Source organism: Myotis lucifugus, unplaced genomic scaffold (assembly GCF_000147115.1).
Source record: "Myotis lucifugus unplaced genomic scaffold, Myoluc2.0 scaffold_65, whole genome shotgun sequence".
In the NCBI taxonomy this organism is placed as follows: domain Eukaryota; kingdom Metazoa; phylum Chordata; class Mammalia; order Chiroptera; family Vespertilionidae; genus Myotis; species Myotis lucifugus.
The window spans coordinates 2478548-2495031 of record NW_005871113.1 but is presented as its reverse complement, the minus strand read 5'-3'; the positions used below and the strand labels follow the sequence as shown (position 1 = coordinate 2495031).

Genomic DNA, 16484 nt, shown 5'->3' with positions numbered 1-16484 from the left:
AATACATGATTGGCTACTTTTTGCTTCTACCGGTACTATTTCAATAATAATGATAATCATAATTATCACAGTGCCTAACATACGTATACTGAGCACATACCGTATAATAGATTTTTCTAAGCACTCTTCATGTAACAGCTGACTTAGTATTTACAGCTCGATGAAGTAGATAATAATAACAATCATACCCTGGCACCAGATGAGGAAATAATCTGCCCAGGGTCACATATAGTGAGCGGTGGATCCAGAAATGGCTACAATAAATTGTGAAACTTTTACGGGCTGTTCATCCCGATTTCTCTCCCAATCAGATAATCTTAGACTTTTAAGTAAAATGCTTTAAAAAATCATGATGTTTGCATATCTTACTCTAAATCTGTGGACGTTTTATTAGATGATCAGTATTTACCACCTTAAAAAGCATCATTAAATTCACACATCTAATTCTTTATCTGGTACAACATGAATTTACTTTATCAGCTGTTTGATATAAACATGCATTTTACCCCAAATACTCCAAAAGTTGCACTGAGATGACAAAAAACATGTAAATATAACGGGAAAAGAATTCCGTAGTGTGGTTGAAGGCAGGGAGGTGGCTGGAGGTTGAAGGATTGAGGGAACCACAGTAGGAAGCATACTACTATAGATTCAGATTGACAATGATCTCTTTTTGAACTGGGGAGCCCACGTCCCCCATAGAAGCAAAATAGAGGATTCCATAGAGAAAATTGTTCTGAAGGCACCAAAATTAGAAGCAGAAGGGAGCCCAGGGCCAATAGCCTATAAATTAACCAACATTTGTGGAATTTTGTAGCTGTGTCCAGTCTTCACCTCCAGAATAAAGATGTGAATACAAGCATTTCAGAGTTAAGTTTAGAGATATTCCCAGAGCAGGCAGCAGGCTTGAGGGCAGTTGGTGGCTGGGAGTTGGCGGCCATCATGAGGAATTAGGAGACCCTTCTCTCTCAGGAGTTATGTGAAGTGCACACCCACTAGGAGAGTCTGGTCAGACATGAGTCCCCCTCTTTCTGGCCAACACAAGTCTACTTCAACCAGGGCTCCTTTCAAGAGAATCTTACATAGACCACCAGCTCAACCATGATTCTCACTGAGACTGGGAAATCCATTGCAGCCACAAATACTAACCAATCTAGTGTTGTACTGTGCTTACAAGTATGAAAATATGGCCAGGAATTCGCAAACACTTGAAGAAATTCACCTAAAAGAAGGAAGGGTAGCACTTCGCTCAAGGAATTGAGTTAATACATGGTACAAAACAAAGAAATGAATATAATTATTATTTTCATTTCATAAAAACAGGCTAATGACAAAAGGCAAAGTTCTTGGAAATTAGATACATTAAAACGAAAACGTCAGTAGATGAGTTGACTAGCAATGAACACCAAACTGCCTGTGTAGGAAGAAGGGAAAGATGGAAATATTAGGGGGAGAAAAATGTATGGTTAACGTGACCAAATAGTGGCCCCTTAAAGCCATACACTCTTCTCAGTAAGTGGCAATGAAAACCCTGTAGCAAACAAGATTTTAAGTATCGAGAGACAGAAGTACATTTAATTAAATATTTGCTTCATTACACGTGTTACCCCCTCAGTTTTCATGATCTAGTTTAATTGGAACGATGGCTTTACTTTGTAGATTGTTGAAATGTTTGCTTATGTGTATTTTATATTAAAATATATTAAAAGTTTATGCAATACAAAAGGATTCTTAAACTAGTTGAAATCTGTGATTGATATAATATTTAGGAATTTTTGAATCGACCTTGAAGTCATGTGTTTTAAACTAGTACTCATTTGTAAACAACCGAATTCTTTTTCTCTTAAATTTATCTAGGGTTTGGAAACATCTCACCACGCACAGAAGGGGGGAAAATATTCTGTATCATCTATGCCTTACTGGGAATTCCCCTCTTTGGTTTCCTGTTGGCTGGAGTTGGAGATCAGCTAGGGACTATATTTGGAAAAGGAATTGCAAAAGTGGAAGATACGTTTATTGTAAGTATGATAGCCTTCTAACTACATGTGGTTATTGTTTAATGTATTAAAATATTACACTTTTTCCATTACCTCAGAGCAGCTATACATTCACTATTGGATTTTTCATAACAATTTATATGTACTCCTATTAGCATGTAACTCGCTGTATAGTTATTTTTATACTTATCTGAATGAATAAATTAATGCATGAGAAAACTCTTAAAATATGCATTAAATAGAAATCTGACAGCCCTAGTTCAAATTCCAGATATATTGTCACCTAGCTATATTTTGCAATTTATTTAATGTGAATAGAACTACTGACAATGAAACATTACGCTGAGAGTTAGAGATAATATAGGTTAAAGTTGAACAGAACTAGTAAAGACTGGCAATATTTTATTATTTAAAAATTGTTTTGGTACCCTTGTTCAGTGCTGGTGTCACTGCAAACATATAACCCTTCTATGAAGGATATAGAAATATATGACAAACACAATAAAGATGACCATACAACTTAATTTAGTAATGTCATTGATAGAAATCTATCAAAGTGATATAATTCAGTAGAACCAACAGTAATATATATAGAGATGTTCATGGCCACATTACATTCAATAGAAAAAAATAAAATGAAAATGCTTCTGTTACAATTTTAAGTAAAAAACAATAACATCATGAGTACAAACTTCTATTCTTGAAGAAAATTCTGGATAAAGAAAATGATTATGTTAGAGGATGGGGTTATAAATGATTTATTACTACTGTCACCACTATTCCAAATACATTTTAGTTATTATTGAATGACATTTTCATATTTTCACAAAATTGTCAGAGCATTTTACATTTAACTCTATGGATGAAATAAGACTCTTGAGTATGGTTTTTCAATTTAAATCATAGTTCTAGTTTTTATCATTATTATGTTTCATATTTAAGTTCAAAGTTCACTCTCAAATATTTTTACTGTTAGAGTGGAGTAGGTGTGGTTATTCCCAAACAGAAGTTTTATCCTTTTTATGGTATTATACTTTTCTTATATTGATATAAAAATATCTTGTATTTATATTAATTGAGAGGTAGGATTAGAGGCGTGAACTTGATAGTACTGAATTGTTCATTTATTCAACAGAGTTTCGAGCACCTACTGGCTGCTGGGCAGTCTCTTTTGTGCTGCATCTACATCAGTGCATAAGACAAATTCCGTGCCCTGTTAGGGGGCACATTCCAGTGGTCATGATTCAGCATTTAGCACTAAACACTTCTGAGAACTTTACAAATGTGAATTCACTTAGCTCTCAGGTGTGTGATAAGGACGGTGGACTAGCGAAACTTCTCTTTCTATTTTCCATTCTATTGTTCCATTGACCTTTTTTTTTTAAAAAATATATTTTTTTATTGATTTTTTTTACAGAGAGGAAGGGAGAGAGATAGAGAGTTAGAAACATCGATGAGAGAGAGACATCGATCAGCTGCCTCCTGCACATCTCCCACTGGGGATGTGCCCGCAACCCAGGTACATGCCCTTGACCGGAATCGAACCTGGGACCTTTCAGTCCGCAGGCCGACGCTCTATCCACTGAGCCAAACCGGTTTCGGCCCATTGACCTTTATTTCTAGAAAAATTTCAAGCTCTACAATTCAGTGATTCTTCTATGGTGGGGCTGTGACCTAGAAAGGACAGATTCAGTTAGAGATGAATAATTCACGGTGATTAATCTCAAAAAGAGACCTGGAGATAAACTGCTGTCTGTGCAGTCTTCATTTAATGTCACACTGTGGAGATTCCTGATAAGAGAAGGAGGTGGAAAAATATGGGTACTCTGATGGCAGCTGTAGCTTAGAGGTGTGGAAGATTTATCCTTATTTACATATCATCTTTGATATATTTAGTTTTATAGTTTAAGACCATAGGCAGAGAGATCGTTCATCAGGCTCATCTGGGAATTAAATGTGAACTGTAAGTCTCTGAACATCCACTTTAATCAACTGAATATTGATTGGAAATGTGATAGGAGTGAGAAGGAATAATTTGATCAGTAGTAAATATTTAATTCATAGTTCAGTTTTTTTCCATTTTCATATATTTCTAGATTGTGTTTACCCCACAATCAATTGTATGCCTATAGACTGGAAATATTTTAAGAGTAGTTCCGGTAAACAAAAGGACGATGTAAATCTGAAATTTGTATTTTAAGAGCAAATGTGATTTACTTGGGAGAGTAATTTACCTGTTGTAAGCTCTGTAAGACTAAAGTGGTATCATTATTAGTATTGGATGTTTTGAGCTAGTTATGTTATACCCAATTTTGACTTTACTTATAAAGACAATGGAAAATTAATCATAAAAGGGAATAAAATAAAATTCCCACTTGCTAATTTGCTGATAACAGTGTACATAAGTTAGCTTTGTGCGTATGCCAATAATCAATTAATCTCAGTCAATTTCTCTTTCTCTCTCACTCTCTTGCTCTCTTCCCTAGAAGTGGAATGTTAGTCAGACCAAGATTCGCATCATCTCAACAATCATATTTATACTGTTTGGCTGTGTGCTCTTCGTTGCTCTGCCTGCTATCATATTTAAGCACATAGAAGGCTGGAGTGCTCTGGACGCCATTTACTTTGTGGTTATCACTTTAACAACCATTGGATTTGGTGACTATGTTGCAGGTAAGTTTTTCTTGGCACCGCCACTGCTCTCCTAACCCGTGTCCCTTCTTTAGACTTTTCACTTGGGTTTGCAGTACAACACAGTGACTGTATTAGTTACTAAGGTTGCCATAACCAGGTACCACAAACTGGGTTGCTTTAAACAAAAGAAATCCATTCTCTCTTGGAAGTTCAAAATCAAGGTGCCAGCAGAGGCATGCTCCCTCCGAGACTCTGTCAGAATCCTTCCTTGCAGTCCTTGTTGCTTCTTGGCTTATAGCCCCATCACTCCCATCTCTGCTTCCATCATCCCATGGCTTTCTCCGTGTCTCGCTCACTGTGTCCGAAGCATGCCAGTCATATTGGATTAATGCTAGGCTAGCATGAGTTCATCATACTAATAACATCCCTAAGGACCTCATTTCCAAATAAGGTTGCATTCCAAAGTACTAGGGGTTAGGACTTCAACATATATTTTTTGGAAGACACATTGTAATCCATAACAATGACAAAGCCAAAAAAAAAAAAAAAAGCCATTCCATGACAGTGGAGGTAAGCAGATTGGTGCAGTTGGACATTTATTTTTTATTCTAAGAAAGAGATTTAATTACAGGTTATTCAGAATTTTATATTCCCACCCTATTTTCCAAACCCAAATATCTGCCTCTTAATTTTTCTTTTTTTTTTTAGAGGTACAAAAATTTGAGTTTAACTTATCTTTGCTCTTTTTTCTTAGACCTTTTCATATCTTAGTTTAAAAAACACCTGCAAAATGTAGATGTTCTTAGCTACTTAAGAACTTCTTTTCTCTAAGATATTTACCATCTTTAATTTTTAGTTATCGGGAAAATATTTTAGGCCTTTGTTAAAGTGTCCACTTTTTTATTCATTTTAAAATTTCTTCTTTTCCATATATGTTATTTCAATTGCTGTTTGCTTATTTATTTATTTATTTATTTATTTATTTATTTATTTATTTTTTGCTGCAAAAAGCTTTATTGTTCCATTTGGTCCAATGCCCGGGAGAGGGCTTCAGGGTGGTTAAAAGAATGGCTGGGGTTTCGGGGAGAGGCTCAGGCACAAGGCAGACACCAGGGGAGGCAGAGGGCCCCTCACAGGCCTCCGGGCTCCACAGGCCCCTAGTCGTGCTGGAGGCTGAGCCTTTCCTAGAGCCACTCGCCCGCCCAGCCTGGGGCCGCAGCCTGCGGAGGGAGCCAGGTGTGGCCCATCTTCTTGATGAGCTTCACCTCCTCACCCGGAAGTGGCTCTGCAGGACTTCAAAGCTGAGCGTCTGCGGGGGCAGAACCAGGGCACACAGCTCCAAGAAGGCCTTGAGGTCCACAGGGTTCTGGGTCAGGTTCCTCCCCAAGGCCAGGGCGGCCTCCCTGGCACCCCGAGTTCTGCCCACTCATCTGGGGAGGCCTCAGCGCATCCTGGGGGAGAGTGCGGCCACCGCGCTGGGTTTGCGCTCAGAGCCCTGGAGCTTCTTCTCTGCCAATTTGGGGAAGAAGCGGCCCACGCCCTGGAGAGCCACATCCTCAGGGTCCAAGTTGAAGCCCAGAGAGAGGTAGGTGTGGGCGGCCGCAGAGGCAGGGGTGCCAGGGGGCCAGGTGGTTGACCACAGCCTCCACGTTGGTGGGATAATTCTGACGTATTTGGGAGCTCATGGTTGTTCGGCATAAGGAGTTAAGGTAGAAAAGAAGCCGGTGTGTTGGCTGGTCTCCGAGGTGGTGCTGAGGGTGGAGACTGGATAAGACGCTGGAGGGTGGCCAAGGCTGGGAGAAGGGGTGTCCCTGGGTCTGTGATGTGCAAACACTGTGGAAGCAAGAGGCAGCTCCAGGAACGCCTTGCTTTTGCTTTATTGTTGTAGCTCTTAGGACTTACATTTCTGTCATTCCCACTCTCCTTTTTCCTGTTATATTATTTATTTATTATTGTTCTAACTCCAGGTTTAAGTAAAGTATAATTGTGGTAAAAGTAATATAAAGTGATCATGGATCATTTTGACCAGCTACTGAAAATCTAAACCATTCTTTTAAAAAAAATCAGTTGGAAGTATTAGAAAAACATGCTGAACATTATAGTAGGAATGTGCTGTTAAATTTTCCAGAGTAAACTCACCAGCCTAATTTAGTTTTAGGAGAGTTTTATACTTTCTGGCTATTTACTATTCTCTCTTGTTTTCTTGTTTTTTTAGTCTTAATCATTTTTATTTTACTTAATCGATAAATAAATACAAAAGAATGGTTGTGAAACCATTGGCAATATGGTAAACTTTAAAGCATTTATTCAACTTCGCTCATTTATTCTATTTCTTAGAATGAGAATATATACATTTTTTTCACAAATAAATGCTTAATGCTTTACAATTACCCTATTTGTAGAAACTTGAAAATCATTGCGATTAAATGAAAAAAAGTGCACAAAAAATTCTTTCTTTTAATCTTACGATTTAAAATATATTCAAAATAACATTTTTACAGCAGTCAAAACCTTTAACTAAAAATAAAGAACTGTAGTCTCATAAGTTTAACAAGTGGCCACATTCTAATTTAATTATTAACACCTGGAAAAAATACCATGGCTCCTAAACAAGGGAGACTAGCAGTTGGTACAGTTTTCCCTTCTGGGCACTCCTAGTTTTGTCCTTACTATTTTTATTTCATCTGTTCAAACACAGACAGTTGCTCCAACTTTAAACGTCTAAATGGACTTTGGGCATTTGATATCGGCGATGCTTGCTAAGACTTAAGACCTCCAACGATGAGAATCAGAAAATGTTCTTTCTTGACCCAAACTTCTCACTTAAATGTTTTCAGAAAGAGAACATGTTGTGTTTATAGAACATGTTGTGTTCTATAAAATCTCACAGAAGGCTGATAGTTCGTATGTTTTTTATTGATTGGCTAATTACAGTATCCTGGCAAAGCCTTCCTTCTTGGGGAACGTATATCTTTGAAGATGAGGATGTTTTCATGAGTGACACTTTGCTTTGGTCAAAAATACCGTGTACACATCTGTGGGTTGGATGGAGGCCCTGAGGCGGGAGGACACACTCCTGTGCTGGAGATCTTAGAGTTTTCTAACCAGGTTAATGTGGAGAGGAGAAGCTCAGACATTTGTACCTCCATATACTACACGCTTCTGTCCTAAAACACCCATTTTTCTACCTCTTATCAAAGCTATTTACTTGGCTTAAGCAGAAGTGGAAAGTGTATGAATACAGGAGAAAGTGAGACACACTGATGATAACAAAGCTTGCACTCATGGCATGTTAATCTTAGGCTCTTGTACCACTTTATAAACATAATTAACAAGGGCTCATAACTAGAATACATATGTATTAGGTGATATAGCTTCTATTTTTAGGCGAAAAACATTGTATTTTATTTTATTTTTAATGTTTATTTTTATAGTAATGCACCATTTTGTTTATTTTTCAGCTTTATTGAGATACAGTTAATACATAAAATTGTAAGATATTCTAAGTATACATCATGGCATTTTCATATACATAGACATTGTACTAGTAAAAGGATTCCCGCCTCCTAGTTAATTAATACATCCATCTCCTCACATATGTGTCCCTTATTTTTGGGGGGTGAGAACAATTAAGTTCTACACTCTTAGCAAATTCCAGTGCTATAATACAGTGTATGCGTTATTTTCAACAATCGGCAGACTGTGTCAATCTAGAATAGGGACCACATGGTCTGAGACTCTAAAGAAACAAAAATTATAAATAAAAGAAATGTGGGTGGAATCCTAAAATAATGTTGTATATTTGCAACCAGAGTACCAGAAAAAAAAAAAGGACAAATATTTTTACTTTATGGTTTTGTAGAAGATGAAAAACAATTTTTTTTAACTTACTTTAAGAAATCAACACTCTGAACCTGGCTAGCTCATGTGGGCTTGTTAATATTCAGTCTCAACTGCCTGCAGGGTGAAGTGTGTGTATCAGTGGCGACCCTGAAGGTTAGAGCCGAGGCGCAGTATTGTGGGGGAACGGGAACAAAATGGTATTTGCATGGCATTGAGTTTAGTCTAGTAAACATCTTATTACTGCGATTTCTTTTTGTTGTAACCCTCTTTAAATTCATTAATTTTACAGAGGAAATAACGAAAAATGGTAGAAATACACTTTACTAATCATTAGCAAATGCTGAGAAAGATAAATGAGAGAAGAGGCAGATTGACACCAGCTTTTGATGTATCTCTGTCTGCTTAATTGATGTATGCTGTAGCTATTTTGGTCTTTGTGGAGCCCTGCTCCTAGTATTGTAGTCTTTACAGCCTCGGTCCTTTTGCCCAGGGAGCGTTTTTGGAATGAGAATGAGAATGTGGATGAGGGGGCAGGTGTGTGGCAAAGGCTGGGTAGGAAATGTGTGCCCTTTGCCAAAGTCTTTGGAAAAACAAAAATTATGAGTTTTTTAAAAGGACCTTGGGAAAGAATTGCCTCATATAGTTCGACGTAAAAATAGTCTTTGCTTCTGGGTGCTTTGAGACTCTAAAGTACAATTAGCCGTGGAGTTAAGGCAAGTACCCCACCTGGGGACTATTGGCTGTTTACCTTTTTAGAACCTTCTCTCTTGCTATTAGATGTCACTGCAGGTAGTGTTTTCACTTCGTTTTGGTATTTTTTGCTGGGAAAAACAAGAGGCACTGTTGTAACTTAAAACTTCTCATCTTTCTATTGGCTTTTCAACGTCCAAAGAAAACCAAGTTGAACCTCTTGTGATGCACCCTCATTGGCTGGTGCTCTCTCAAGCCTGCAAGTCCTTTGACAGGGATTAGGGATCAGTTACATTGTTGTATTGAACTTCTTGGAAGACAAATTCAAACTGTGGTGTTATGAAAAGAAAAGTAAATTTTAGAGAGTGATGTATAAATGTTTAGGATACAGGTTGTAACCTTGGTGTAACTATTAGGAACATCCCAAGAGCAGCAAGTGAGCATGTGGTGTTTTAGACCAGAACACTGAAGCAGAGTGCTCATCCCCAGGGAATGAGCAATAAGACTTTCTACCATGGGACGAAAACAGGACAACTCCTGATTCTATGTATTCTTAGGCCTCATTCCTTACATGTCATACAATGCATGATATAAATTAGTGCATAATAGATTTCTAATTCATAAGAAAATATATTTAAATTTGCATGCTCAGAACCTTTTCATTGCGGTGATAATGAATCAAAAGCATTTAGAGACCACTCATCACGACAAAACCACATAGCATTCAGGTTTCTCTGTGTATGTGACTGAATAGAGGAAGTCAGCACTTACTAATTTTTCTGCAGGAAGAGCTCTCCCAGAAAATTTTTTAAAAATATATTTTTTATTAATTTTTAGAAGGGGAGGAAGGGAGGAGAGAGAGAGAGACAGAGAGAGAGAGAAAGAAAGAAAGAGAGACTTTGATGTGAGAGTGAAACATAGATTGGCTGCCTCCTGCATGCCCCCTACCAGAGATCAAGCCTGCAACCTGGGCATGTGCCCTGACTGGGAATCGAACCTGCAACGTATTGGTGATGGATGACGCCCAACCAACTGAGCCACACTGGCAAGGGTGCTCCCAGTGAATTTTAATTTTGTATTTGTGCAAGGGGTGTGTTTTAGTGGCTGGTTGGCTATCTTAGTGATTGTTGTCTGCTTCTTTCTGATGGCCCAGTGTTCTAGAGCTCAATGTTCTAGGGCTAAAAAGGACCTTTCTTTTACATATGAATAAACATAGTTGGTTCTTCAAAATTGGAGAAAAGTAAAATTAATTACCTAACTTAACACAATTTAAAATATTTTTCAAAGCTAGTGACTTCTTTAATATATACTGCTAGGGTTAGAGTGGATCATGCAAGACAAGAATGTATTTCCATGAATTGTTTAGAAGCTGCCCTAAGAAGTCCTTAAAATACTCCTTTTAGTAAACCAGGCGTGTTCATAAGAGAGAATATGACTGAATGAAAGCCAGATGCAAATTTATAGTTTCACAAAGCAGTGAGCTCATATTACCTACTTTATTAATAAAAAGCAGAAGTTTTTGCCAAAAATTTAGATATTCTAAGAAATCTTCATGGTTGATATTATGAAAACACATTTCCCATTGGAACATACATTTATTTAGCTATTCAAATATACCCGTTTTGGAATTTTGATCCATGAAATTTAGTCTATTTAGTTGAATAATGATATTTTCTTCACCTCACACGTAGTTATTGAAAGCTCACTTTGTGTTTTGTACCTTAAGTTCCTCTATATAGAAAATATAACTTGGGGCTTTCCCAGGTCAGATTCTTCTTCTGGTGCATTTACTTTTATTATTTTTAACAAATTTTCACAGTTGTATAGTCATTTGGCATCACATTTTTTTTTGAGTTGGAAAAATATATTTGTTTATCTCATATTAAGAATTAAGTTTTCTTAGAATTGTATTTTCAAAGTCATTATTGGAAAAGTAGGTTTTAGTAACCACACCATTGCTTTCCCTTATAACCGAAAACATGACTCATTGAGTGGAGTGCTCAGAGATTGCTTAATTAGTGAAAGGGGATTTTTATCATGAAAACATATAAATCTCTATTGAAAAACTACGGCAAGATTTTTTAAAAATTTTTGTTTAAAACAGTTTGTTCTAATAGCAACCCTGCAGAAAACAGTTCCTGATGATGCGTAAAAGCTTTGCAACTATGTCAGAGGCCAGTTATTAAAACTGCTATTATGGAGCTGGTCTCTAATAAAAGTTTGCCAGGAATTCAGTGGATAACAAGGAAAGTACCTGATGAGGAAGAGTTCTGATAAAGAACAGTCAGTACTACCATCACCACCGCAGTGGCTCCCAAAAACTGCTTTGATTGGAAAGAGAGGGTTTATGTGACTGCCAGATGTATTATATCATTCATTCATTCAGCAATTTAGTGAGCACATGTTGTATATTCCATACTGTGCTTAGCACTTAGTGATAATGATTGCCTATTCCTATGGATAGAATGTGTGAGATGCAGGAAGAGCTACCGATCCTGGTAGTTATTTTGTTTGATAGTGTAGGAAATTCTACAAGGAGTCGGGTCCACCCTGACTCAGCTAGTGGCTCTCAGAGAACTCATGAGAGAATTGATAGCTAGCTACATGATTAATCAAATGGGATTTGACCCAGATGGCTCAGAAGTCCTAGGGACTGTAGAGAAGAAGTTATGTAACTTCCAGGATTCAGAATAGATATATTAGTAGCATTGTGGAAACATATGGACCAAAAAAAAAAGGAAATCATTCAATGATTAATAGTTATGGCTTAGGGAGGTTGGCAGTAAATTGTACTAAATTTGATGAAAAAAATCCAAATTGCTCTATCTTGAGTCTTAGTAATTTCTAGGGATGATAATTGTGTATACCTTATAAATTTCCATCCTCATAAAGGATGAGTGAGTGAGGCAGTGTGTGGATCTTGCTTTCTTTCTGGTCGTGAGATGTTCTAATGTCAGTTTTTCTAATTTTAGACCAAGTGCCGAACAGGAAATGGACAATGTCTTGAATGCTGAAATTGAAATTCCCCAAAATATAGGTCCAAATACTAGACAGGTTAATCTTTTGTAACCTTGTGTTTTTCTGACTCAATGGCTTATGAGAAGCTTTGTTTAGTGGGTGAGCTAGTGTTTAATACTAAAGTCATATTTCCATTTGTAAAAAGGAAAATAGAATTTATAACATTACTGAAAGAGCCTCTTAGTCCTTGAAGCATGGAGAAAACACGTTATTCAGTTAAATTGCTTTACTATAAAAAAGGAAACATATACTAAAGCAGGAAGTTTTTTTTCTCCCTTTATATTAAGGCAGGATGGTTTTGATGAATAAAAATAAAGTCAAGCAAACATAAAAATACAGATAGCATTTTAGAAATAATGTTGATAACTTAGCCCAGAATGGCTAGATGATTCCCAGGCTAGATCTTCTTTTAAAAATTTTTATTGAATTTATTGGGGTGACATTAGTTAATAAAATTATACAAATTTCACATGTACAATTCCATAATACATCATGTGTATATGATAGTGTGTGTTCACCACTCTAAGTCAAGTCTCCTTTCATCATCATTTTTTTATAAGTATTCTCTGAGTCAGGAGTATCACAGGGAAAGAAAATTAAGGGCATGGTATAGGCAAGTTCTTTAAATAGGGCCAACTGTTAGACATTGTTGGAATGAGGACAGAAGCAAGGTGAGGAGGCTTCTGGTAAAATAATGCTTATCTTCAGACTCACCTGGTTTCTAGGCAAGACCCTGCAAGAGAAGGGGCACACTTGTTTGATTTAGTGTTTGCAGCCCAGCTTGGTGTTTACCATTCAGTGTGGGCAAACAAGGCTGGTGGATAAATGATGGGATCATAGGTGACATGGACAACCAGGTCAATGCAAAAGCCTGGGATACGGAGCCAGGCGGGCCTGGGTTTGAATTCTAGCTCCGCTGCCTCCCTTCCTGGGAGACCTGACACGTTACTTTACCTACTGAGACTCTGTCTTCTTGGTTGAAAAGTGGGGACACTTCCTGTTGAGATTTCAAGGAGCCAATACAAACCTGTCTTTCACTTCAGAGTTCTGAACGAGACTGTGAGAACGATGGCAATTTGAATTATTAGCTTAACATGGAGGGACCTGGAGAGTATTATGCTAAGTGAAATAAGCCAACCAGAGAAAGACAAGTATTACATTATCTCATTCATATGTGGAATCTAATGAACAAAATAAACTGATGAACAAAAGATTCAGAGACATAGAAGCATTGAACAGACTATGGAACCTCAGAGGGAAGGCGGGGGAGGGTGGAAGGGTGGGAAGAGATCAAAGAACTTGTATGCATATATCTGTAACCCATGGACACAGACAATAAGGAGGTAAAAACCTGGGGTGGGCAGTTGGGGCAGGCTAGAAGGGGTCAATGGGGGGAAAAAGGGGGTCATATGTAAGACTTTCAACAGTAAAGATTTAATTTAAAAAAAAAAAGAATTATTAGCTTAATTACTGTAAAGGCAGCTGGAGTTATGGCTTAAACCTGAGGACAAATGGTTTTACTAATCGCTCTGTCCTAAGTCAGTGGAAATGTCAGGAGTGGGAATACAGCCTCCCTCAAATTTTTAGGAAACACATCTGGGGAGAGAATGAGTCCCGAGCATTAATGACAGCCCACACCTTTCCTGGGCTACATTTGGTGCCTGTAGTTTAATCTGCTGGATGAGATTAGGCTGTGGCTGGTTTCCTTCCTTAAGCACCAGGGAGAAGACGTCCAGAGAGCAATGGCGACTTTTAAAAGAGGCTGTCACATATCATATGCGAGTCAGGAAGAGAGTTATTTTAACTACTTGGAAAAGTTTATAAGATTCCTGAAACCTGTGTGCTTCCACCCCTCTTTGCTATTTTTATTGCCATCTGTCTACTCTCCTATAATGATTAGCCAAAAGCTCTTAAAATGGAAAGGATCTGTGTGCATATTTTGGGTGGCAACAAAGAAAACAGCAGTGAGGTGACTGTTCCTGCCAAGTGGGTGAGGATCCCAGAAGTGCACAGTGGGCTTTAGCATCCTGCAGGCCGTGTCTCGGGCGTCTGTGGAAAGAGGGGGAAAAAATTATGGAGTGGACCTGGGGGTAGGGAGCTTACAGGGAATGAATCCAGGACAGAGAAATTACCCTGCGTCCTTACTTAGCAAGAGACCCATGGACAGGTTTCCTGAATGTAGCCAGATTAAAATTAATACTTCTAACAGCCAAGACATTTTTTGAATGTTTTCTAATTTAAAACAAATCCAATAGCTCTTTTTAGCAACTTATCTGCAGATAATTTAATTTGGGTAAGATTCTTGGATCAAGTGAACCGAATAAGGTGGAAATTAATTCTTAAGTCTCAGCTGTCAGAAAGTGGCCAGGATTTGGGAGTTGTTTGACAATACTCCATATACATTAGTTTTTCCTAGATCTTTTGACTGCTGGTATTTCATCTTAAGAGTGGCAATTAAGAATGGGAAAACATTGCCCCCTCCAGGCCCCTCGACCGTGGCTTAGAATCCGCTGAAACTTGTGGGGTAAACATTTTACCCAAATATAAACCTTTTAGAGATTAAGCTAATTTACTCTTTTCAAACTGTGACATCCTGTTTATAAGAAGGAAGATTTATAAAAAGTCATCTTGAGCTTGATCTGACTCCTCATATCAACATTTTGGTGAATTTAAGTGTTAAATGAGTCACAACTATTTGGATGAAGATTTTCTGGTTTTGAAAGAGAAAGTACTCGGAAAAAATGTCATTTTGGTTTTATTGAAATGGAAACATTTGAAAAATAGAATTCGCTAGTGAGCCTATCATGTGACAAGTTTCCACACACATTTAAGTCACTTTTGTGAATCCGTAGAGCTGCATCCCCCAGGGCCAAGTCTTAACCATCGTGAGATGCATTTAGCCTCCATAATCCTTTCCAGAAAAGATGTTTTTTAAAAAACACTGCACAAGGAAAAAAATTTTCACAACATTTTGAAGGTAACATTATTTACTTTGAGATGTATTCTTAAATGAAATTAACATTATTTGCCTGATAGAAAAATGGTCTCCTTTTACTCTGACCCTTTAATACTTGAAAATGTCATTGCAGGCAATTCAAAGTTTAATTTAGATAAAGGAATGTTACAGTCAAAATTTTATACTTGATTTAAAAAAAATCCTTACTCAAGGATATGTTTCCATTGACTTTTAGAGAGAGAATAAGGGAGAGGGAGAGAGAGAGAAACATCGATGTGAGAGAAACATTGATTGGTTGCCTCCTGCAAGCGCCCCAACCAGGGATCGAACTACAACCTGGGTATGTGCCCTGACCAGGAATCGAACCCAAGACCCTTTGGTGCATGGGGTAATGCTCCAACCAATGGAGCCACACCAGCCAGGGCATTATATTAGTTTTTTTAATGAATAGTGCAGTGGTGGCGAACCTTTTGAGCTCGGCGTGTCAGCATTTTGAAAAACCCTAACTTAACTCTGGTGCCGTGTCACATATAGAAATTTTTTTGATATTTGCAACCATAGTAAAACAAAGACTTACATTTTTGATATTTATTTTATATATTTAAATGCCATTTAACAAAGAAAAATCAACCAAAAAAATGAGTTCGCGTGTCACCTCTGACACGCGTGTCATAGGTTCGCCATCACTGGAATAGTGGCTACTTATTAGCTGTTTTAGGATTGGATGGGCCCCTGTTTAAACATCCCAGTCTCTCTGCTCTTGATCCTGTAAATTTAAGGATCCTACTGGGTATCTCCGCCTGTTTGTACTCCAAGCACATCAAACCCACCATGTCCCAGTTTAGGTTGCTTCTCTCTTCTTTGTCACTCTTCCTTCCCCCGTGTTTCCTGTTCAGTTGCTGGCACATCTCCCACGTGAGGGCCTCTGGTCATTCTAGAGCCTTCCTTTTACTTATCACACCAACTAACTGGTTGTTAATGCCTGACGATTCTGTCTCCAAAATGCCTCTTTTTCCATTCCAGCCTCAACTCAGGCACAGTAATTTCTTAGCTCCTTTAGAACAAAACTTTTCTAACGGGCTTCCCTGTCAGCCCTTCCTTTCTGCCACTAGATCTTTCTGTGCATATAGTGAAACATGAATATAGGACTTACCTTTCTGTCAGGAGCCAGAACTTGCAACCTGACACAACTTCCTTTTTCTAGATTCTTCTCTTCTACCCATCTACTCCCTGGCACTCATCTACCCATCTACTCCCTGGCACTCATCCATATCTATCTATCTATCTATCTATCTATCTATCTATCTATCTATCTATCTATCTATCTATTTAGCTGCTGCTAAATA

At 37.8% G+C, this 16484-nt stretch overlaps 1 protein-coding gene across 2 annotated transcripts in view; it reads left to right on the top strand.

The window, feature by feature from the left end:
- The window catches only part of KCNK2 (potassium two pore domain channel subfamily K member 2), a 93388-nt gene that overhangs the window by 48261 nt on the left and 28643 nt on the right, over positions 1-16484 (top strand). For both annotated transcript variants that reach the window (XM_006089873.3, XM_023754751.1), the window contains exons 4-5: positions 1858-2018; positions 4484-4670. In XM_006089873.3, coding sequence (XP_006089935.1) covers positions 1858-2018; positions 4484-4670 — 348 coding nt within the window. The remainder of the gene's footprint in view (positions 1-1857; positions 2019-4483; positions 4671-16484) is intronic.